Source organism: Oncorhynchus clarkii, chromosome 15, assembly GCF_045791955.1.
Source record: "Oncorhynchus clarkii lewisi isolate Uvic-CL-2024 chromosome 15, UVic_Ocla_1.0, whole genome shotgun sequence".
NCBI lineage: Eukaryota > Metazoa > Chordata > Actinopteri > Salmoniformes > Salmonidae > Oncorhynchus > Oncorhynchus clarkii.
The window spans coordinates 9,653,166-9,678,027 of NC_092161.1; the positions used below are offsets into that span (position 1 = coordinate 9,653,166).

Sequence of the window (24,862 nt, forward strand, 5' to 3'; positions counted from 1 at the left end):
CTTCACAGTCGTTCTGCACTTCACACAGACATCCAGACTGGCATCCAGCACTGCCTGCCTGTCACTCTGAGGGTACTGCACTGGTACAAAGACACACAATTGAATTGCCAGAGCTGTCGCTGTAGAAGTAGCCTACTGTGTGTGTACACACACACACACACACACACACACACACACACACACACACACACACACACACACACACACACACACACACACACACACACACACACACACACACACACACACACACACACACACACACACACACACAGCATTCATTCTTGAAGTGTAAGACTCATTATTACCTTGAAGTGTTTAAGTTTCAACAATATTCTGAATGACCTTCTGAGATGCATGGCCACAGACAAAACTAGCTTTTCATCACTACATGCATATCTGGAAGATCTTCAGAATGTTCTGGGGCCATTTTAGGGCCAGTGCTCTGTCATGATTTGGCCTCAGTCAAACACAGTGTTTTCTTTCAGAAAGTATTAGATGTTGATTGGTGCTTCACTTTAGGCAGGGTTTATTTGTATTGGAGCATAGTGATTGTCACAGAGCCGTTTCAAACAGTAAAAGCACAATCATTTTTTTAAATATACATAACCAGAGGTGTTCATAGGGCAGGACATTCAACGAAAATATAAAATGTAAAGTGTTGGGTCCCATGTTTCATGAGCTGAAAAAAAAAAAAATTCAAAATTGTGCACCAAAATTTGTTAACATCCCTGTTATTGAAAATGTCTCCTTTGCATTGAAAATCCATCCACCTGACAGGTGTGGGATATCAAGAAGCTGATTAAACAGCATGATCATTACACAGGTGCACCTTGTGCTGGGGGTGGGGGACAATAAAAGGCCACACAACACAATACCACAGATGTCTCAAGGGAGCGTACAATTAGCATGCTGACTGCAGGAATGTCCACCAACGCTGTTGCCATAGAATTGAATGTTAATTTCTCTACCATAAGCCGCCTCCGTTGTTTTAGAGAATTTGTCAGTACGTCCAACCAGCCTCACAACCGTAGACCACGTGTAACCACGACAACCTAGGACAACCGTAGACCACGTGTATGGCGTTGTGTGGGCGAGCGGTTTGCTGATGTCAACGCTGTGAACAGAGCGCCCCATGGTGGCGGTGAGGTTATGGTATGAACCGTCATAAGCTACAGACAAGGAACACAATTGCCTTTTATCTATGCTAATTTGAATGCACAGAGATACCGTGACCAGATCCTGAGACCCATTATTGTGCCATTCATCTGCCACCATCACCTCATGTTTCAGCATGATAATGCACGGCCACATGTCGCAAAGATCTGTACACAATTCCTGGAAGCAGAAAATGTCTGTTCTTCACTGGCCTGCATACTCACTAGACCTGTCAACCACTGAGCATGTTTGGGATGCTCTGGATTGACGTGTACGACCGTGTTCCAGTTCCCGCCAAAATCCAGCAACTTCACACAGCAATTGAAGTGGAGTGGGGACAACATTTCACAGGCCACAATCAACAGCCTGATCACCTCCATGTGAAGGAGATGTGTCACACCAGATACTGGCTGGTTTTCTGATCCACGCCCCTACCTTTTATTCTAAGGTATCTTGTGACCAACACATGCGTGCGTATCTGTATTCTCAGTCATGTGAAATCCATAGATTAGGGCCTAATGAATGTATTTAAATTGACAGATTTCCTCATTTGAACTGTAACTTATATTTTAGTTCATTATAGAACATGGTAATCCTCTGTAGGACTGACCATAAATATATGACATGGTATATCTCTATATAATTCACATAGTACATTTGAAGGATGTAGTTATCATTCAAATACATTTTGGTGTAATACTAGAGAACAACATATTTGCGGTCCCTGTGACCAGAGTTGCAGCTGTGCCTCACAAATATGACTTGAGGTGAAAACCGCCAACCTGTCCTTTCTGAGTCAGATACAAAACTGGGCAGTTGATGCACATCTCAGCAAAACAGGAAATGTCATGTTTCCTCCGCTGCTTTTAGCAACAGTTTGCATCACAAAACTTCTGCTCACACACACACACACACACACCGCACACACACCGCACACACACACACACACACACACCGCACACACACACACACCGCACACACACAGCACACACACACACACACGGTGAGTATTCTCACATTCAGGCCCCCAGAGGCAGCGATCGTGTGAACCAACCACACGTAGCACATACAGAGTATCACAATGCAAAAAGGTTGACTTGCTGCTGAACATTGTAAAACACAGTTTTCTTATCTGGTTTAGCAGGATATGTTAGTTTTAAGTGTTTCCAATGAGAGATATCACCACATGTAATATGACATTGTTTATGAATGACCTAAACTCAATTGATTTGTATGGAAACATTTGTTTCTGTCTTGAAATTGTATTGATACTGTATGTGCAAAACATCACTTTTACATAATTGTAATTTGTGACAATGGCTGTATCTGAAATCTGTCTTGCCTACTACTTAATAAAACTACATTCTGTGTACTAATCGTACTACACACATACTGTTTAGTACAAACGAATGCAGTAAGCAACATTACTAGGCTCATCCATCCTGAGAATGATTCATCTAATGTGCAATTGCGTTGATTCCCACCATTCATTCATTCTAAGGCTTCAATTTGGGCTACACCTGCATTGCTTGCTGTTTGGGGCTTTAGGCTGGGTTTCTGTACAGCACTTTGAGATATCAGCTGATGTAAGAAGGGCTTTATAAATCGATTTGATTTGATTTTGGTACAGCATGTCCCCTTGGGCTCCCGAGTGGCGCAGCGGTCTAAGGCACTGCATCTCAGTGCAAGAGGTGTCACTACAGTACCTGGTTCGAAACCAGAATGCATCACATCTGGCTGTGATTGGGAGTCTCATAGGACGGTGCACAATTGGCAAGGGTAGGCTGTCATTGTAAATAAGAATTTGTTCTTAACTGACTTGCCTAGTTAAATAAAATAATGATCTCATTATCAGCTGTTGTCAAACACACGTGAGTCTGGAAAGAGGATTATCTTTCTCAAAAGTAACATAACATTCTGGCATTTTGAAGCGTACAATGTTTTGTTGTAATTGCACTTACTATAAAACGTTCTATTTTCGCATACCTAAAATGCCTTCTACTTAGATCTCTAGTATGGGTATTTGGACACGACCAGGGTCTTCTTTTTGGGACTTTTCTTCGTCAACACAGGGAAGGTGACTCCAGCATTTATTTCTAACTGCTGTGGGAAGCAGTCTGGGCCTAAAGGTGAGCAGGAAGATAACAGACATTCCAACCAGACAGAGAACAGGTACGATAAACAGCAGGATGTACCAGTACACAGACTCCCCCTCACTACCGCCACATATTAGGGAGTCTACAAGCACCACTCTGTGTGTTCTTTTGGTCAGATCCTGACATGAAATATCCGAGAGGTCCATGATAGTGACCGTTTTCTCGAACGTCCTGTACCAGTCCAACTGGCAGCAGTTGAAAGTGTTTCCGTTGAGAAAAACGGCGTGGAGTTTCGTGGCTAACACGTTAGCCTGAGCTGAGGGGACGGTGGTCAGTTTGTTGTCCCTCAGGTCCAGCAGCTTCAGCTCCAGGCGTTGCAGTGAAGCAGGGAGCTGAGTAAGAGAGTTTCTGGAAATGTTCAAAGACTTCAAGTGATGGAAAGGAGAGAAGTCAAAGTGCCTCAGGCCTGTGTTTCCCAATCCTAGATGGTGTAAAGTTCTGCTGAGGCCTGCGATCGATCTGGGCCCGATGATGAGTTCTGGGTTGTTAGACAGCTCCAGGTGTGTTAGGGGCGTCCCTACGAACGCTAATGATGGCAGCCTCCCCAGGTTGCACCCTGATAGGTAGAGATATCTCAGAGAAATGATGTTTCTCCAAACGACACAGTCTGATTGGTTACCCCCACCCATGCCACTACCCCCTGCCTCATGGGGGCACACGCCAACTCTGTTGTAGCTAATATCCACAGAGCTGATGCTGGTGAGAGAGGACAACAGCTGAGCAGGTAGAGTCTGCAGGTCATTCTGGCTCAGGTTCAGGAAGCTTAGGTTGCCTAGCTTCCTCAAACTAACTTGGTCGGCATGGAGCGCAGTCAACCTATTGTTGCTCACGTCCAACTCGTACAACGTCCCCGGCAGCTTTTCCAGAGTTAGATTCAAGACCTCAAGACAGTTTGTCCACATCCTGAGTCTGGTCAGGCTTGGCATTTTGCTGATGAATCCTTGGGGGAAGTAGTGCACCTGATTTCCACTCAGATCCAGCAGGTCTAGAGAGGAGATGTCCCCGTGCAGGCTCTCATCCCACAACTTGGCCGTGACGTTGCTCATGTTGCCCCTCAGGTTGTAGAACTGGACGCTGGTCTTCCAGTTGGGGTAGGCAGCTGTGTCCGCCAGGTGTTCGTAGAAGCTCACCCTGTTCTGGGACAGATGGAGGTTCCTCAGGTGGCTGTGGGTGGGCAGAAAGGGAAAGAAGAGGAGGTTGTTGTCTGTGAGATCCAGGGTCTCCAGCTGGAAGACTTCCTGGAGGTCCTGGTTGGCTATGAACCACTCAATGGCATTGTGACTGGCGTTGAGGACCACCAGCTGGGTCATGTGGAAGTGCACCAGGCAGGGCAGGTAGTTGAAGGCCAGGTTGAGTCTCTGGAGCTTGTGCAGGTGATCGAAGGACCCGTCAATCTCAAACAGCATGTTCCTCTGCAGGTCCAGCTCTCTGAGCTGGTGGAGGTCGCTGAAGGAGCTTTCGTCCAGCCTCAGCAGGAGGTTCCTGGAAAGGTTGAGGTACTCCAGGGACGTCATATTCTGGAGGAGGACGGAGACCATGTCCTCTGTAAGCTGATTTTTTGACAGATCCAGAACTCTGAGTCTAGACAAGGTGAGCAGCGCCAGGCTAGTTTGCTGGTATCCAATGTGAAGATTATTGGCAGCTAGATTGAGGCTCTCTAGATGAGGTGAGTTGTGAAAGAGCTTGGACCCCACCGTCTCCAAGAGGTTGTCTGCGCAGCTTAGGGTACGAAGGGAGACGTAGCGGGAGAGGGAGTCATCTTGTAGCATCTGAATGTGGTTGTGGTTCAGGTGGAGGTCCTCTATGCTGTCAGGTAGGCCCCCAGGTACAGATGAGAGCTCACTGTTGCTACAGAGAGCAGTCTTTTGGATCTGTAAAGGGGGGAAAAAAGAGACATTTAGGTGTATGCAAGAGAAATACTTTATTTTATATGATTAAAAAAACTTTGAACAGCAAAGAGGGGGGAAAAAAAGCTTATACCTCATATCAGACCAGAGAGTATATGAGGGTATAAATGTATTACATGTATACAGGAGTTGAAGCGCTGAGAACCAGCAGTGATGGGAAAAGTACCTAATTGTCATACTTGAGTAAAAGTAAAGATACCTTAATAGAAAATGACTCAAGTAAAAGTGAAAGTCACCCAGTAAAATACTACTTGAGTAAAAGTCTCAAAGTATCTGGCTTTAAATGTACTTAGGAACAGTGGTGGGAAAAGTACTCAATTGTCATACTTGAGTAAAAGTATGTATAAATGCTATACATCAAAATTGCTTGAATTAAAGCCAACCAGACAGCATGACTTTCTTGTTTGTTTTTTTCCTTCTCATTTACAGACAAGACATCATTTTGAATCACAGTATTTGTGTTTAGTGAGTCTGCCAGATCCGAGGCTGTAAGGAATGACAATGTGTTATATTGATAGGTGCATGAATTGGACAATAGTTCTGTCCTGCCGGAGCATTCTAAATGTAACGAGTACTTTTCAGTGTCAGGGGGAAATGTAAAAGTTGTCAAAAATATAAATAGTAAAGTACAGATAAACCCCCCCCCCCCACCAAAAAGTAGTAGTAGTAGTAGTACTAGTACTTAGTAGTATTAGTACTTAGTAGTAGTACTAGTACTTAGTAGTAGTACTTTAAAGTATTTTTACTTCAGTATTTACACCACTGAGAACCAGCAGCAGTTTCCACTATAGCATCACCTTTGTGGTAACGTATGCACTCTTCCCCTTATCCCTGTATATGCAAATATTATCAGAGGCACTTTGTTTTTTTTACACCTTTCACTGAAAACCACATGCTTTTATAGTTCAACATTCAAAGGGACTTTCTGTACTTAGTCTTTTATTGTATTTTTTTATTGAGTTAAATGTATTCTAATGAGCTTGTCCAAGAAGTTTAGCGCTTACCAGTCTGCAGGGGCTGTGGTGAGGGTGGCAGAAGGCAGACATCAGGAGGCTCCACAGGGGCCAGAGGGTTAGACAGAGCAGGGTAGGGGAGGAGGCCGTGGATGAACATCTAAACATCCTGGCTGTGGAAGAGAGGAGGAGAGCAAGAGAGAAGTGAGACTGTCAAAAGGACAGGTCTACAACGTGGGCAGAGAGACGTCATGGTTAGTACGCGCCAGACATTAAAATACCAGCGCAGTCTCTAGCCCATTCAAATATAGTAACAGTATATCTTGAGCATCTGGGCAGTCCGCTATCAATTAACCTTGATAATACATTCAATTAATGATTTTAATACGGTATTATCATAACCATATAAAATCCCATCCATTCTATCAAATCTATGAGACACATAGGTAAATTCCACTATTCCCTGTTGGAAATGTGTGCTATATAATAATTGTACATGTTATCCTATGTCCACTATGGTTGTAATCTAATAAACAAATGATTAACAATCTATAAAATACTTCTAAAACCTTTTATAATCTATAATTTAAATCATATTTTACCAAAATACTACATTTACATGGGTTATTCCACAAAATGAGTGGCTTTCACATCCCATTAATATTACATTTTTAACTAGAAATTGTGCACAAATATTGCATTTGAAAAGCTTGTTTTATTATATTAAGTGCCATTTAAATATAGACCACATGGAAAATTCTAGATTCTAATTTCACATTTTTTATATTAAAGAATACTTTCTAAAGTGCCCAAATTTTGCATTTTGACGTGTCCCTCTATGTCTCTCTGTGTCCCTCTGTGACTTCTGCATTTTGACATGTCCCTCTATGTCCCTCTGTGACTTCTGCATTTTGACATGTCCCTCTATGTCTCTCTGTGTCCCTCTGTGACTTCTGCATTTTGACATGTCCCTCTATGTCTCTCTGTGTCCCTCTGTGACTTCTGCATTTTGACATGTCCCTCTATGTCTCTCTGTGTCCCTCTGTGACTTCTGCATTTTGACATGTCCCTCTATGTCTCTCTGTGTCCCTCTGTGACTTCTGCATTTTGACATGTCCCTCTATGTCTCTCTGTGTCTTCTGCATTTTGACATGTCCCTCTATGTCCCTCTGTCCCTCTGTGTTCCTCTGTCTCCCTTTGTGTTCCTCTGCCCCTCTGTGTCCCTCTATGACTTCTGCATTTTGACATGTCCCTGTGTCCCTCTGTGTCTTCTGCATTTTGACATGTCCCTCTATGTCCCTCTGTGTCCCTCTGTGACTTCTGCATTTTGACATGTCCCTCTATGTCCCTCTGTCCCTCTGTGTTCCTCTGTCTCCCTTTGTGTTCCTCTGTCCCTCTGTGTCCCTCTATGACTTCTGCATTTTGACATGTCCCTGTGTTCCTCTGTGTCCCTCTATGACTTCTGCATTTTGACATGTCCCTGTGTCCCTCTGTGACTTCTGCATGTTGACATGTCCCTCTGTGTCCCTCTATGTCCCTCTGTGTCCCTCTGTGTCCCTCTATGACTTCTAGAGGAATTTCAACCCACTTTAACCCCAATATTTCTCCACATTTCCACCATCATTGTAAAGCTGTAATGATTTTCTTTTAACAAATACATTTCTGGTTACTATTATTATTATTATTATTATTATTATTATTATTATTATTTATTTAATGTGATTTTTAGTAAATCATTTTAAGGTAAAAACAACCTGTCCCTCATTTTAAAGTCAACCCTGTTACTGGAACTAAACTCTGGTTTTAATATGCTGAAACTATTTATTTGTTTAATATTTGGTATTTATTTACTGATCACCTTATAGTCAAACCCTAATGTAAAAGCTGGTTCTACTCTTCTTGGTCGTTTTGTGGTGGAAAACTAAGCGGGTCGATTATATCACGTCTTCCATTCCCTCTGTCACGAGGGGATTTATGACCGATTAAAGATTCAGAGGTCAACCTCTTGAGATGGAAAAACATGTTGTTTTTATTTTTTATTAAGTTGCGTATGTGTTCTTTATGACAGAACACGGAACCACTTAGGGGTCATGGTGAAGTGAAAAAAAACAGCCAGGCTAATCAGTTCCCTCTGTTTGTCTTATCCATTTCCTCAGATGTTTTATTCAATCCCTTGTTGTTTTGTGTAGCCTATCTCTAGACCTAAAAACAGAATACTCCATATGTATTCTACCTTGACGGTCCTACTTGGCCTATAACATATTTCAGCCTAAATGTTTTCACGATTTTTGAGGTGGCACAAAGTACTTGAGGATGACTGGGGTGTGGCCCGGAGGTGGGCTATGTGGCCCGGAGGTGGGCCATGTGGCCTGGAGGTGGGCCATGTGGCCCGGAGGTGGCCCGGAGGTGGGCCATGTGGCCCGGAGGTGGGCCAGGTGGCCCGGGGGTGGGCCATGTGGCCCATGTGGCCCGGAGGTGGGCTGGGCCAGTGTCCGTAAATTGGAGAATTTTTATCATTTTTTCAAACACCTGAAACAGCTTTTTTTCTTGCAATCAATAACCATAATCATTACTTCTGTGTCGAAAATCTGTTTATTTTTCTGCGTACAGTATCTAAGCCTACCTCTTGAGCTGTCTGTATCATCCTGACTGGTGGCTATTTATCCTGCTAAAAGGAATGAGAGTTACATTCATTTAGTTATTGCTTGCTTTTCTAAAGTCTAACAACCTTGCCAGCTAAGATACACTGAACATAAATATAAACGCAACATGCAACAATTTCAAAGATTTTACCGAGTTACAGATCATATAAGGAAATCAGTCAATTTAAATAAATTGACCAACAGATGCATATCTGGTGTGACACGTCCTTCGCATAGAGATGCATATCTGGTGTGACACGTCCTTCGCATAGAGATGCATATCTGGTGTGACACGTCCTTCGCATAGAGATGCATATCTGGTGTGACACGTCCTTCGCATAGAGATGCATATCTGGTGTGACACGTCCTTCGCATAGAGTTGATCAGGATGTTGATTGTGGCCTGTGGAATGTTGTCCCACTCTTCAATGGCTGTGCGAAGTTGCTGGATATTGGCAGGAACTAGAACACGCTGTCGTACACATCGATTCAGAGCCTCCCAAAATATGCTCAATGGGTGACATGTCTGGTGAGTATGCAGGCCATGGAAGAACTGGGACATTTTCAGCTTCCAGGAATTGTGTACAGATCCTTGCGACATGGGGTTGTGCATTATCATGCTGAAACACAAGGTGATGGTGGTGGATGAATGGCACAATAAATGGGTCTCAGGATCTGGTCACGGTATCTCTGTGCATTAAAACTGCCATCGATAAAATGCAATTGTGTTTGTTGCCAATAGCTTATGCCTACACATACCATAACCTCACCGCCACCATGGGGCACACTGTTCACAATGTTAACATCAGCAAACTGTTCAACCACACAACACCATAAACGTTGTCTGCCATCTGCCCGGTACAGTTGAACCAGGATTCATGACCTGACTTCTCCAGCGTACCAGTGACCATCGAAGGTGAGCATTTGCCCACTGAAGTCGGTTACGACTCCGAACTGCAGTCTGCAGTCAGGTCACGACCCTGAGACGATTTCTGACCGTTTGTACAAACCCACAGTTTCATCATCTGTCCGAGTGGCTAGTCTCTGCAGGTGAAGAAGCTGGATGTGGAGGTCCTGGGCTGGCGTGGTCTGCGGTTGTGAGGCTGGTTTGTGTGTACTGCCAAATTCTCTAAAACAATGTTGGAGGCGGCTTATGGTAGAGAAATGAACATGACATTCTCGCAACAGCTCTGGTGGGCATTACAGCAGTCAGCATGCCAATTGCACGCTCCCTCAAAACTTGAGACATCTGTGGTATTGTATGGCATTGTGACAAAACTGCACATTTTAGAGTGGCCCGTTATTGTCTCCAAGCACAAGGTGCACCTGTGTAATGATCATGCTGTTTAATCAGCTTGTTGATATGCCACACCTGTCAGGTGGATTGATTATCTTGGCAAAAGAGAAACGCTCACTAACAGGAATGTAAACAAATGTGTGCACAACATTTGCGAGAAAAAATATTTTTGTGCCTATGGATCATTTCTGGGATCTTTTAAATCGGAAAATGAGCAGACATCAGAAACAAAACATCCACGTCTCAAGGATAAACCAGATTTTTTTATTTTTTTTATTACAAAAAAAACGTGTTTACCAAACAAACAAAAATACTGAACAATAATTTCCGAGAGGGTTTTGGCCCAACCGCTGCTACAAAGATCAGAGAAATCCCACTTTCCAATGGCACTGTCACGCATAGAATTCAGGATATGTCAGATGAGGTTGAATCACACGCAGGTTTTTAGCCCGAACGTCAAATTGTTTTTTTGCAATGAGGTAGCAAGATTTTCCTTTAGCATAGGCCCAACTTTAACTCTCAACCTTGTTAGTGCCAGCGACACCTCAGAGGTATCAAGGCGTTTTCAACAGCCCCACAGAGGTGTCAATGAGTTATCAACACTTAGTGTGTTGCGATATTTAGATTTTATTGTAGCAAAGCTGGTCTCACATAATGAAAAGGGGATCAAGTCTGCTGAACAGCCATCTCGTTAAAACAAGCGTGCTGGCCTCCGTCACAGGGCAGCTCAGATTATTATCAAGAACCGGTGACAAGCTGCTTTTTTTTTTTTAATTGTGAATTTGCTTGGAAAATTTCACTTCCCTACGTGGATTGGTTGAGCAGCAGTCTTGTTGGTTGGCCAACAGATCACAATGCAACAGCCTCGGTGTAATCCATGTCCCTTTTAGTTAGGTCATTTAGCATAGGCTCTTATCCAGAGCGACTCACAGGAGCAATTAAGTGCCTTGCTCAAGGGCACATCAACAGCTTTTTGGCCTAGTTGCCTTGGGGATTTGAACCAGCAACATTTTAGTTACTGACCCAATGCGGTTAACCACTAGGCTACCTACCGCCTCACATACTTGTTAACACAGAATATTTCACCTTCAGTCGTGTTCTGGGGAAACTCTGCAACAAAGACTATCTTCATATATGTAGCAAATATATACACAAGATGCGGCATTTTGAAATGTCAGTCGTCTCATCTAATTGCATTGCTTGACAGACGAAATGACAGTCTACTGTCCATAGATTGTATCAGACAATTCCTTCCTGTCACCATGCACTCATTAAATATCTCAGTGCCAGTGAAGAGATGGTTGTGTTAAGTAAATTAGAACCAGGGCTCAAATTGAGGGGGTATGTGAGGGTATGTCAGGTTATTGTGGCTTCCGTTAAAGAAAATGGCTAAAATACATTGAATATATAAATATATAGGCCTTCCCTTTGTTAGCTTAAGTTTTTAGAAGATAATAAACAACGGATCTGATTATATAAAGCAACGCTTTTGTCCAGAATGCTTTATATGCTAGAAACAAGCTGTAAAATGTGGAGGAAAGACGTGACTCGAGGACATATAAAATATATTGGGTTTGTCTCTATGACATTCAGAGGCAGGCTGCAGCACCACAACATTCTATCGCTGAGGACGAGGAGACAACACATTTACTTTGCTTGGGAGGTAATGACTCTGTTCCTATCAACTGACATTCGACATTTCAACAGGCTATTAAACAACACACGGACTCTAAATCGGTCAGGAGCGCGCCAGGTAGCCGAAGAAGGAAGGGAAATTAATGATTTAGGCTATAGTTCTTTTTTTAAGGCCTGCCATTTTTAAGAAATCAAATGTGAAGCAGTTGTGACAGCCTACAGGTTGGCAAGAGCACTCTGCATTTCAACAACACATCAACATCAGCACTTCAACTTACATGCCTATAAATGTAGCATTTAGGCTGTATAAAATGACATTTAAAAACAATTATTAGTGAGCGTGAAATAATAATTAAACGAAAAATGTCGTATTAGGCGATACAGTTATTCTAAAATTCCTTTGAATTCCCTTTTAGCATCACGAGTTTGTCTTTGGTTTGAGGATTATGTGGTGAGCTTTGCATGCCTAGTTTGTTAATTTAGCCTTGCAGATACTCTTATAGTCCCATAACCTAATCACAGTCAACACACATCTATTTTGTAACAACAATATCTTGGAATAAAATTGAATACATTTGAAAATGATAGTGTCCCCAAATGAGAAAAAAAAGTTACAAGTGCATACTGAATGATATGTGGCTGTTGTGTTAATACACAATGAATGTTTTTTTCCTCTAAATGATTGATGATCAGATACGTCAGTTGTAACTGGTTCTGTTGGGCTCAAATTGTAAGGTTGATATAAAACTTTAGTACTGATCCAAACGTAGACTATCCTCCTTCCTAACAACAGCCTGTATAGATATCAAAACGTCTCCGGTACGGAGGCATGCGCTCATTCGTCGTCATACTCTGTTGTGGTAAATAAAATAAAAAAGATTTTGCGTTTATAAAATACTACATTTTCCTCAGACCGCAAATAAGATTTTTATTTATTTAACTCGGCAAGTCAGTTAAGCAACAGTCTTGTTGGTTGGCCAACAGATCACAATGCAACAGCCTCGGTGTAATCCATGTCCCTTTTAGTTAGGTCATTTAGCATAGGCTCTTATCCAGAGCGACTCACAGGAGCAATTAAGTGCCTTGCTCAAGGGCACATCAACAGCTTTTTGGCCTAGTTGCCTTGGGGATTTGAACCAGCAACATTTTAGTTACTGACCCAATGCGGTTAACCACTAGGCTACCTACCGCCTCACATACTTGTTAACACAGAATATTTCACCTTCAGTCGTGTTCTGGGGAAACTCTGCAACAAAGACTATCTTCATATATGTAGCAAATATATACACAAGATGCGGCATTTTGAAATGTCAGTCGTCTCATCTAATTGCATTGCTTGACAGACGAAATGACAGTCTACTGTCCATAGATTGTATCAGACAATTCCTTCCTGTCACCATGCACTCATTAAATATCTCAGTGCCAGTGAAGAGATGGTTGTGTTAAGTAAATTAGAACCAGGGCTCAAATTGAGGGGGTATGTGAGGGTATGTCAGGTTATTGTGGCTTCCGTTAAAGAAAATGGCTAAAATACATTGAATATATAAATATATAGGCCTTCCCTTTGTTAGCTTAAGTTTTTAGAAGATAATAAACAACGGATCTGATTATATAAAGCAACGCTTTTGTCCAGAATGCTTTATATGCTAGAAACAAGCTGTAAAATGTGGAGGAAAGACGTGACTCGAGGACATATAAAATATATTGGGTTTGTCTCTATGACATTCAGAGGCAGGCTGCAGCACCACAACATTCTATCGCTGAGGACGAGGAGACAACACATTTACTTTGCTTGGGAGGTAATGACTCTGTTCCTATCAACTGACATTCGACATTTCAACAGGCTATTAAACAACACACGGACTCTAAATCGGTCAGGAGCGCGCCAGGTAGCCGAAGAAGGAAGGGAAATTAATGATTTAGGCTATAGTTCTTTTTTTAAGGCCTGCCATTTTTAAGAAATCAAATGTGAAGCAGTTGTGACAGCCTACAGGTTGGCAAGAGCACTCTGCATTTCAACAACACATCAACATCAGCACTTCAACTTACATGCCTATAAATGTAGCATTTAGGCTGTATAAAATGACATTTAAAAACAATTATTAGTGAGCGTGAAATAATAATTAAACGAAAAATGTCGTATTAGGCGATACAGTTATTCTAAAATTCCTTTGAATTCCCTTTTAGCATCACGAGTTTGTCTTTGGTTTGAGGATTATGTGGTGAGCTTTGCATGCCTAGTTTGTTAATTTAGCCTTGCAGATACTCTTATAGTCCCATAACCTAATCACAGTCAACACACATCTATTTTGTAACAACAATATCTTGGAATAAAATTGAATACATTTGAAAATGATAGTGTCCCCAAATGAGAAAAAAAAGTTACAAGTGCATACTGAATGATATGTGGCTGTTGTGTTAATACACAATGAATGTTTTTTTCCTCTAAATGATTGATGATCAGATACGTCAGTTGTAACTGGTTCTGTTGGGCTCAAATTGTAAGGTTGATATAAAACTTTAGTACTGATCCAAACGTAGACTATCCTCCTTCCTAACAACAGCCTGTATAGATATCAAAACGTCTCCGGTACGGAGGCATGCGCTCATTCGTCGTCATACTCTGTTGTGGTAAATAAAATAAAAAAGATTTTGCGTTTATAAAATACTACATTTTCCTCAGACCGCAAATAAGATTTTTATTTATTTAACTCGGCAAGTCAGTTAAGAACAAATTCTTATTTTCAATGACGGCCTAGGAACAGTGGGTTAACTGCCTTGTTCAGGGGCAGAACATCAGATTTTTTATCTTGTCAGCTCGGGGATTCGATCCAGCAACCTTTCATTTACTGGCCCAACGCTCTAACCACTAGGCTACCTGCCTCCTCTACACTCTAACCACTAGGCTACCTGCCTCCTCTACACTCTAACCACTAGGCTACCTGACACCTCTACACTCTAACCACTAGGCTACCTGCCTCCTCTACAGTCTAACCACTAGGCTACCTGACACCTCTACACTCTAACCACTAGGCTACCTGCCTCCTCTACACTCTAACCACTAGGCTACCTGCCTCCTCTACACTCTAACCACTAGGCTACCTGCCTCCTCTACACTCTAACCACTAGGCTACCTGCCTCCTCTACACTCTAACCACTAGGCTACCTGCCTCCTTTACACTCTAACCACTAGGCTACCTGCCTCCTCTACACTCTAACCACTAGGCTACCTGCCTCCTCTACACTCTAACCACTAGGCTACCTGCCTCCTCTACACTCTAACCACTAGGCTACCTGCCTCCTCTACACTCTAACCACTAGGCTACCTGCCTCCTCTACACTCTAACCACTAGGCTACCTGCCTCCTCTACACTCTAACCACTAGGCTACCTGCCTCCTCTACACTCTAACCACTAGGCTACCTGCCACCTCTACACTCTAACCACTAGGCTACCTGCCTCCTCTACACTCTAACCACTAGGCTACCTGCCTCCTCTACACTCTAACCACTAGGCTACCTGCCTCCTCTACACTCTAACCACTAGGCTACCTGCCTCCTCTACACTCTAACCACTAGGCTACCTGCCTCCTCTACAAACTAACCACGAGGATACCTGCCTCCTCTACACTCTAACCACTAGGATACCTGCCTCCTCTACACTCTAACCACGAGGATACCTACCTCCTCTACACTCTAACCACTAGGCTACCTGACAGATTCATGCAGTGCTTTTATTATAAGCGTGTATCTTTTCACCCTTGTCTGTGGTGATCTGCGAATCCACAAACTTCTGGCTACTTTGCCATGTAATGCTTAGAAAAACAAAAATAAAAGTTTCTTAAACTGCATATCTAATGATCTGGTCTGTCCTAAGAGTGAGGACAAATGTTAGGCGTTTTCTCTGCTATCCACTTTTTTTAAATTATTATTTTGGATATAGAGGAGGGTCACTATTCTTTTTTCGCCAAGCTTTCAGTGGGGGTTAGGTAAAAATATATTTTACTGAAATATATTTCAATTCAGAGATCCGATTTTCTCCAGGATTCCCTCATTATATATAACGTACAGTCCCTTAATAAATATTCTGAGGGTATGGATAAAAAAACAAATCGAGGGAACGGGTTAGCCTGGCTGTTTGTTCTCCACCATGACCCATAAGGAGCTCCATAACAGAATGTTTTTAAAAAACGAATCACCAAGTTACATTACTCAAAAGGCAACCGATTGGTGGAAAGACCCACATATTAACGGGTTAGCCTGGCTGTTTGTTCTCCACCATGACCCATAAGGAGCTCCATAACAGAATGTTTTTAAAAAACGAATCACCAAGTTACATTACTCAAAAGGCAACCGATTGGTGGAAAGACCCACATATTAACTATCTGAACAAACACTACTTATAGTGAAACAAACAAATCAATAATAATGTATCAGCACTTTATAAAGCAATTGACAAATCCAGTGAATTGGCATAGACTGTATTAGGACATTAAGCTACAAACATTCCTTGTCCTAAGAGCATGAACGACAATAGCCTGAACGTTACACTTTCTGTTATTACAAGCATATAGTGAGAAGAGTGCCAGTTTGCGTTGATGTTATTTATAGATGACTTTAGCTACACGCCACGCCGAGTGGAGATCCATCACACGCAGGTAGGAATGAGTGTACAGTGCGCCATGCATCCACTACTTACGCTGGTGGTTAGATGTGGGTCCTTCAAGCCACTGTCGGTCGAGCCGTTGACCATATCTCCGGTTGTGTGCGATGCAGCGCTGGTCGGTCGAGTGGCGTGTGTTCTCTACACATGAAGAGCCGTGCATTTAGTATTTGCGGAAGCAGGCAAGCAACGGAAACCAAAGTCACATGGACAAGATCATAGGTTCACATGCCTAGGTCAGAAACATGTTCTATATTGCATTAAACACATTGGAACGAGAAGCTTCACTACATTGTATAATATGCATGTCATCCAGGGCACGTAGCACATCACGCTCAACGTACAATGTTATTTTCTGATAAAGGTTTACATCAAATACCACTTTCTCACCCATCCATTTCTATCTGGGAATTCTAAGTTAAAATACCTTTCTTTGATTTTTTTCTCCTTCAAAATTGCAATGTGAAGCAGTTCACCCTCTCACGAAAAAGCCGGGTACATTGGCATTTGTCATTCACGTCACGATTGGTGTAGGCTTCTCTTGTCTACCACAAAAACCTAGTGAGAAAACGCCTTTCACACCCCTCTCTCGCCTACTTCTGTTTCTGATCAACAGATAGTACAGAGGAAACCACTCAACACTCACACCCTTCCTGCCTAGCTGACACTTGTGCAACAGTGAAGAGAAAAATCAGCTTTTCTTGACAATGAATAGTCAGCTACACTAACACTATTAGACATATTCAACCAGCCCTCTCATTTATGATGAACTTTTGGAAGAGAAAAACAGCTTTTTTTTCAGACACACACAAACACAGAAATGTAATTATTTTTAAATTCTGTGGCCTACCCACAGCGTAGTGTTGTGTATTCTCCTATAGTTCTGGAAATAGAATAGGGAATTAGAATCAGGAAGTGATGGAGCTGCCATTACATGGATGATCTGTTGGAGCGTCCTTCTTGTTTTCATGCTACGAGGCCTCTCCTCTCTCCCTCAACTCTGACTTTACTAGGGGATACTAGGGGGGCAGCCGAAGCCAGATTCATGGTCAGTTTAATTTAAGCAGCATTCATTGGTCAAGAGGTTTAACCTTGCTTCACAAATTAGACCTGGATCCCCTCTTTGAATATTCCATTTAGTAAAAGTATTATTCCTTGTGTTTTAAAAACAGTACAAAAAGACATCCCTCATGCTCCCTCCTCAAGAGTGTGCACGAGTAGCACTGAGGTAGAACACCACTGACATTCTAAGCTTTCATGTGGTTCTAACACACACACACACACACACCCAGGAAACTGGTTGACAAACTGGTACATTATAATCAAACTATAAATCAGAAACCTGCTTTAAACTAACCTCGGTCATCTGAGAATGCCTACAGACTGACACTATCCTCCACTTCATTTAGCCCACAAACACCAACTGTACTTTAAGAGAAAGGCAGACAAAAACAAAGGATTTGATTGTAGAAGAAGGGAGACTGCAGTGTGATAATATAGACATTGAAAAGGTGGCTTTCAGTTTAGGAAGCCTCGAAGCCGATACACGGAGCTTTAACAAAGAGCAGCGATACTATCAAGGTGAGGGTTTCTTCTTCAACTGTTACCAGGCACCTGCAACAAAGATAGCTCAGGTGTGCGCGTGCCTTTTGAGTAAGGAAGTCAAAATAAAAATACAGGCCTATTAAAATGTTTCAGTAGGTGGTTCTTATTTTATGTGGTGCCCTCTTGTGGAAGCATCATGAAACAATCAGACTGGCACCAGATCGTCTTTATTCGAAGCTTCCATGACCTCTTCAATAGTACCACGGATTAAAACCTATAAATAAATATCATGAAATACTAGGACTAATACCACCACAGTTAAAATGGATGCACAAAGAGTAATGCAGTCTCCGGACTTCTGCTCTTCCTATACAACGCATCTGAAGAGAGGAGACGTTTCAGTTATACTGCAACGCATGCGCATGACCAGCTAGCTTTGCTACTGAAGCCGTCTTTCCTGGCTTTAATGGCCAGTTGCCCCCCCCCCCCCAAAAAAAAGTGTTCCATACTGCATGTAGTCCTCTGAAAGGGTCAAAGGTCAATGACTCCACGTTCCCCCTCACGGCAGTTATAGTTACAGCTTCACATTTCCACATCGACAATATTCTCACGATGATGACTTGTTCCTCTATCATACGATGAGGGTTTTCTTTACATATTTGCCACAGTTCATATTTTGGTTTGGCCTCATAGGAACAGACATACAACCAACCGTTTGTACGGGATTCAGCAGTGTTGTTACTTCATAAAATAACATTACATTTTTTTTAAAAAAGTCAAGTCCTCCCATACTGTAAATAAAATGGTCCAGCAGCTAGTGGATATAACATCCATGTTGAGACAGAAAACCCTTTTGAAACAACCTCTAGTCCACACACCCACCTCCCCCGCTTGTCCGTCAATGATCACTAGCGTCCATTTTGATTTTAGGTTCCACCCCCAGTGGTTGTGGAATGTTAGTTGAGAGTCTTCTCGGTGCCAACCAACAGTCATTATCCTTGGCACACCTGACATGGCACCGGCTGCTCTTGTGGCAGTGCTACCCATCCAGAGGCTTGCCCAGGTAGACCATGGTCACCTCAGTGTTGCCATAGACAGCCGAGACGGCCGGGAAGAGGCAGGCTTTCGGAAGCCCTCGGAAGGCCACTCCCAGGAACTCAAAGCCTCTCTCGAAGGCCAGGGTTTTGTTATCCATATCCAGGATTACTCGTATCCTCTCCCCGATCTGTGGACGCACACCATTACACTAGAAAGTAATATAACAGTAAGTAACAGCTACAATACAGAGAACGGCTTCACTTTCAAAAGCTACAATTAATACATGCTTTACTGTTATGAGGACTTCTCATTTAAGGTGGCATTCTTCTTGACATGCATCCTACTGCACAGGCCTAACTCATCAAATAAATGTCCATCTAAGAACTAGAGACACTCCATTCAGAGGGTTCATCAGCCTTATTAAACAATGGCTCAGAGCTTTAAAAAGGACATGTCCATTTATGTATTCAGATGTGTCTATTAGTCTGTCTGCAGCTCACCCCATAGTGACAACGTCCCTGACCCCATAGTGACAACGTCCCTGACCCCATAGTGACAACGTCCCTGACCCCTGCAGCTAGCTCACCCCATAGTGACAACGTCCCTGAACCCTGCAGCTAGCTCACCCCATAGTGACAACGTCCCTGAACCCTGCAGCTAGCTCACCCCATAGTGACAACGTCCCTGAACCCTGCAGCTAGCTCACCCCATAGTGACAACAGCCCTGACCCCATAGTGACAACGTTCCTGACCCCATAGTGACAACGTCCCTGACCCCATAGTGACAACGTCCCTGACCCCATAGTGACAACGTCCCTGAACCCATAGTGACAACGTCCCTGACCCCATAGTGACAACAGTCCTGACCCCATAGTGGCAACGTCCCTGACCCCATAGTGACAACGGCCCTGACCACATAGTGGCAACGTCCCTGACCCCATAATGGCAACGTCCCTGACCCCATAGTGGCAACGTCCCTGACCCCATAGTGGCAGCGTCCCTGACCCCATAGTGGCAACGTCCCTGACCCCATAGTGGCAACGTCCCTGACCCCATAGTGGCAATGTCCCTGACCCCATAGTGGCAACGTCCCTGACCCCATAGTGACAACGTCCCTGACCCCATAGTGACCATGTCCCTGAACCCTGCAGCTAGCTCACCCCATTGGGACGTTGTGTCCCTGAACCCTGCAGCTAGCTCACCCCATAGTGACAACGTCCCTGAACCTTGCAGCTAGCTCACCCCATAGTGACAACGTCCCTGAACCTTCCAACTAGCTCACCACATAGTGAAAACGTCCCTGAACCCTGCAGCTAGCTCACCCCATAGTGACAACGTCCCTGAACCCTGCAGCTAGCTCACCCCATAGTGACAACGTCCCTGAACCCTGCAGCTAGCTCACCCCATAGTGACAACGTCCCTGAACCCTGCAGCTATCTCACCCCATAGTGACAACGTCCCTGAACCCTGCAGCTAGCTCACCCCATAGTGACAACGTCCCTGAACCCTGCAGCTAGCTCACCCCATAGTGACAACGTCCCTGAACCCTGCAGCTAGCTCACCCCATAGTGACAACGTCCCTGAACCCTGCAGCTAGCTCACCCCATAGTGACAACGTCCCTGAACCCTGCAGCTAGCTCACCCCATAGTGACAACGTCCCTGAACCCTGCAGCTAGCTCACCCCATAGTGACAACGTCCCTGAACCCTGCAGCTAGCTCACACCATAGTGACAACGTCCCTGAACCCTGCAGCTAGCTCACCCCATAGTGACAACGTCCCTGAACCCTGCCTGCAGCTCACCCCATAGTGACGTCGTCCCTGAACCCTGCAGCTAGCTCACCCCATAGTGACAACGTCCCTGAACCCGCCTGCAGCTAGCTCACCCCATAGTGACAACGTCCCTGAACCTGCCTGCACCTCACCCCATAGTGACAACGTCCCTGAACCTGCCTGCAGCTGACCCCAAAGTGACAACGTCCCTGAACCTGCCTGCAGCTCACCCCATAGTGACAACGTCCCTGAACCTGCCTGCAGCTCACCCATAGTGACAACGTCCCTGAACCCTGCAGCTAACTCACCCCATAGTGACAACAGCCCTGACCCCATAGTGACAACGTTCCTGACCCCATAGTGACAACGTCCCTGACCCCATAGTGACAACGTCCCTGACCCCATAGTGACAACAGTCCTGACCCCATAGTGGCAACGTCCCTGACCCCATAGTGACAACGGCCCTGACCCCATAGTGGCAACGTCCCTGACCCCATAGTGGCAACGTCCCTGACCCCATAGTGGCAACGTCCCTGACCCCATAGTGGCAACGTCCCTGACCCCATAGTGGCAACGTCCCTGACCCCATAGTGGCAACGTCCCTGACCCCATAGTGACAAAGTCCCTGACCCCATAGTGGCAACGTCCCTGACCCCATAGTGGCAATGTCCCTGACCCCATAGTGGCAACGTCCCTGACCCCATAGTGGCAACGTCCCTGACCCCATAGTGACAACGTCCCTGACCCCATAGTGACAACGTCCCTGAACCCTGCAGCTAGCTCACCCCATAGTGACAACTTCCCTGAACCCTGCAGCTAGCTCACCCCATAGTGACAACGTCCCTGACCCCATAGTGACAACGTCCCTGAACCCTGCAGCTAGCTCACCCCATAGTGACAACGTCCCTGAACCCTACAGCTAGCTCACCCCATAGTGACAACGTCCCTGAACCTTGCAGCTAGCTCACCCCATAGTGACAACGTCCCTGAACCTTCCAGCTAGCTCACCACATAGTGAAAACGTCCCTGAACCCTGCAGCTAGCTCACCCCATAGTGACAATGTCCCTGAACCCTGCAGCTAGCTCACCCCATAGTGACAACGTCCCTGAACCCTGCAGCTAGCTCACCCCATAGTGACAACGTCCCTGAACCCTGCAGCTAGCTCACCCCATAGTGACAACGTCCCTGAACCCTGCAGCTAGCTCACCCCATAGTGACAACGTCCCTGAACCCTGCAGCTAGCTCACCCCATAGTGACAACGTCCCTGAACCCTGCAGCTAGCTCACCCCATAGTGACAACGTCCCTGAACCCTGCAGCTAGCTCACCCCATAGTGACAACGTCCCTGAACCCTGCAGCTAGCTCACCCCATAGTGACAACGTCCCTGAACCCTGCAGCTAGCTCACCCCATAGTGACAACGTCCCTGAACCCTGCAGCTAGCTCACCCCATAGTGACAACGTCCCTGAACCCTGCCTGCAGCTCACCCCATAGTGACGTCGTCCCTGAACCCTGCAGCTAGCTCACCCCATAGTGACAACGTCCCTGAACCCGCCTGCAGCTAGCTCACCCCATAGTGACAACGTCCCTGAACCTGCCTGCAGCTCACCCCATAGTGACAACGTCCCTGAACCTGCCTGCAGCTGACCCCAAAGTGACAACGTCCCTGAACCTGCCTGCAGCTCACCCCATAGTGACAACGTCCCTGAACCTGCCTGCAGCTCACCCATAGTGACAACGTCCCTGAACCCTGCAGCAGCTCACCCCATAATGACAACGTCCCTGAACCCTGCAGCTAGCTCACCCCATAGTGACAACATCCCTGAACCCTGCAGCTCACCCCATAGTGACAACGTCCCTGAACCCTGCAGCTCACCCCATAGTGACAACGTCCCTGAACCCTGCAGCTCACCCCATAGTGACAACGTCCCTGAACCCTGCAGCTCACACCATAGTGACAACGTCCCTGAACCCTGCAGCTCACCCCATAGTGACAACGTCCCTGAACCCTGCAGCTCACCCCATAGTGACAATGTCCCTGAACCTGCCTGCAGCTCACCCCATAGTGACAACGTCCCTGAACCCTGCAGCTAGCTCACTCCATAGTGACAACGTCCCTGAACCCTGCAGCTAGCTCACCCCATAGTGACAACGTCCCTGAACCCTGCAGCTAGCTCACCCCATAGTGACAACGTCCCTGAACTTCAGAACTAAACTCGCTGTTTAGATGGCATTTTTTTTGGTGCAAAATATTTGCTATGTTCTACACTGTGCACTAATGAATACGACCCACGGGAAACAGGTTGCTAACCTACCTGGTATTTGGGTGCGTTGTTGCACTGGGGGAAGTTCCCGTTCACCTCCCCATTGTGGAGCAGGTTGTTGTCCACCAGGTTCCAGCCCCAGCTTTGGTCGTCAGTACCCAGGAGGGCCACGTAGCCCTGGCATTGCATGGCAGCACGCTTGGTGGCAATGCCGATCACCGCCACGGTCCCTAGGGGCCCCTCCCACCAGATCTCCCAGGCGTGGCGGCCCTCGGAGAAGCCGATCTTGCCGCGGGCTCCGTCGGTGCTCTGGGCGATGGGGTTGCGGTGAAGGGTGAAGCCGTTCTTCTTCACGTAGACGTTGCGTGAACAGTCGTGGGAACTCAGAGCGTGCTGGTAGGACTTGAGCTTCGGGAGAGGAGAAGACAGGTGAGGAGGCAGACAAAGATGGGGTCAGGGTTTTGAAGAGGATCAACACATCCATCCATCCATGTAATTGATCAAATATGGCTGGTGCATCTCAATGAATTGAGAGCAAAATATGAGGGCAGAATTAACATATGTACCAGCAACCAGAGAGCATAGCTATATCATTTCACTTACATTATCTCATTCAGGAAATGATTGCATCATGCTCATCTATCTTATTGAATGCAGACGTCAAATAAACAGGGCGTGTGCAGACCGCTAGACACCGGTCTCTGCATGACAGACAGCGTGACTAATAACGTTGATGAGTAGGCGGTCTGATTGAATGGCAAGCTAATATATGTGCTGAAAGTGGGTGCGTGAGTTATTCATTGTGGTATAATCTGGATTGAAATAATACAAATCTGTAACAGCTATAGGCCTTCACCATGATTTTCAAATAGTAAACAAACGTTAGCATACATAGCTACCTTTCCCTTGTGGGTTGGCAGATTGCAGAGAATGTCGGAGCGCAGTGCCTCTTCGCTGAGAGAGCGAGCGCACAGACTCCGCCACACCTCGCTGTTCTCGTCGGCTAGACAGTTGTTCCAATGCCAGCACACCAACGAGCACCGCATTAGATCATACAAATCTAGATAAGAGAACACATGCTCAAGAACCCGAATGGGTAGCCTGCCTGCTATTCCCACACCTCCGCCGGCTGCGACGAATGAGTTCCCGGCAGAGCTACAACTGGCAGCGGCTGCGCCGATGCAAGACTGCGCCCCTCCGGCGGCCGCTCCCGACATATTTGTCTAATTGAGGACGCCGACAGATAAATTGTGTTTCACAGCATACATTTCTAACTAAAATGAATTAAAACGGACCATTTTTAACAATACGAGCCTAAATCACGGCGGTGGTATTGTTCTGCATGTATTTCCATGGACCCAGCCCGGGTTGGTAAAGGGAGAAGCAAAATGCGAAATCCAGTCAAGGTCCCGGAAATGTTTGTACAGCATTGATAAATCATGCATTTCTAAATCAATATAAATTATTATTTATTCTGATTCACAATGTTTAATTCTAAAGAAGGAGACAGATATAATCTCAAAAATATTTTTTGGTCTGGAAAATGATAATAGGTGCATTTCACTTTGTGTTCCTGTTAGGACCTTTGTCTGTCATAAAGCGCCCCTTACAGCTGATCTACAGTCAGAATGGATTTTTACCCCCCCCAGCCAGCCTAAGGTCCAAACTGAAGATTGAAGTATGGTTTCCTGATCCTAGATCTGTGTACAGGGTCAACTTCCATTATTGGGATGGTTGTAAAATGTAATTGACAGATAGAAAATAGATGAATGTAAGAACGCCTATTTCAGATTTGATTGCAGTTATTTTTTTTAGGAACAACGTATTGTTGAGC

At 44.9% G+C, this 24,862-nt stretch overlaps 2 protein-coding genes across 4 annotated transcripts; both read right to left on the reverse strand.

Moving 5' to 3' along the window:
- Positions 1-505: 505 nt before the first annotated feature.
- Positions 506-16,968, reverse strand: LOC139366893 (transforming growth factor beta activator LRRC33-like). 2 transcript variants are annotated; one of them, XM_071104633.1, is made up of 4 exons: positions 16,836-16,968; positions 16,445-16,549; positions 6,226-6,347; positions 506-5,185 (listed from the first exon to the last, which is right to left on the reverse strand). In XM_071104633.1, the coding sequence occupies exons 3-4, from the start codon at positions 6,340-6,342 to the stop codon at positions 3,161-3,163; spliced, it is 2,142 nt and encodes a 713-aa protein (XP_070960734.1). In that variant the 5' UTR covers positions 6,343-6,347; positions 16,445-16,549; positions 16,836-16,968; the 3' UTR covers positions 506-3,160. The 2 variants fall into 2 exon arrangements, with proteins under 2 accessions (XP_070960734.1, XP_070960733.1); XM_071104632.1 differs by lacking the exon at positions 16,836-16,968 and having other exon boundaries at positions 16,445-16,608.
- LOC139366894 (F-box/SPRY domain-containing protein 1-like) lies at positions 16,696-24,381 on the reverse strand. Of its 2 annotated transcripts, none has more exons than XM_071104635.1 (3): positions 23,928-24,381; positions 23,080-23,436; positions 16,696-19,178 (listed from the first exon to the last, which is right to left on the reverse strand). In XM_071104635.1, exons 1-3 carry the CDS (start codon positions 24,243-24,245, stop codon positions 18,993-18,995), a joined length of 861 nt encoding a protein of 286 aa, XP_070960736.1. In that variant the 5' UTR covers positions 24,246-24,381; the 3' UTR covers positions 16,696-18,992. The 2 variants fall into 2 exon arrangements, with proteins under 2 accessions (XP_070960736.1, XP_070960735.1); XM_071104634.1 differs by having other exon boundaries at positions 18,450-19,199.
- Between the last annotated feature and the right edge of the window lie 481 nt (positions 24,382-24,862).

What these genes read in the sequence shown, in the direction of transcription:
- LOC139366893 (XM_071104632.1), bottom strand. Translation starts at nt 16,571, where the DNA reads ATGCACGGCTCTTCATGTGTAGAGAACACACGCCACTCGACCGACCAG. An exon ending in ACCCACATCTAACCACCAGC is followed by an intron (nt 6,348 to 16,444) that starts GTAAGTAGTGGA and finishes TCTCTTCCACAG; the next exon opens with CCAGGATGTTTAGATGTTCA. An exon ending in ACCACAGCCCCTGCAGACTG is followed by an intron (nt 5,186 to 6,225) that starts GTAAGCGCTAAA and finishes CCCCCTTTACAG; the next exon opens with ATCCAAAAGACTGCTCTCTG.
- LOC139366894 (XM_071104634.1), bottom strand. Translation starts at nt 24,245, where the DNA reads ATGTCGGGAGCGGCCGCCGGAGGGGCGCAGTCTTGCATCGGCGCAGCC. An exon ending in TGCCAACCCACAAGGGAAAG is followed by an intron (nt 23,437 to 23,927) that starts GTAGCTATGTAT and finishes CCTCTCCCGAAG; the next exon opens with CTCAAGTCCTACCAGCACGC. An exon ending in ACAACGCACCCAAATACCAG is followed by an intron (nt 19,200 to 23,079) that starts GTAGGTTAGCAA and finishes ATTACTTTCTAG; the next exon opens with TGTAATGGTGTGCGTCCACA.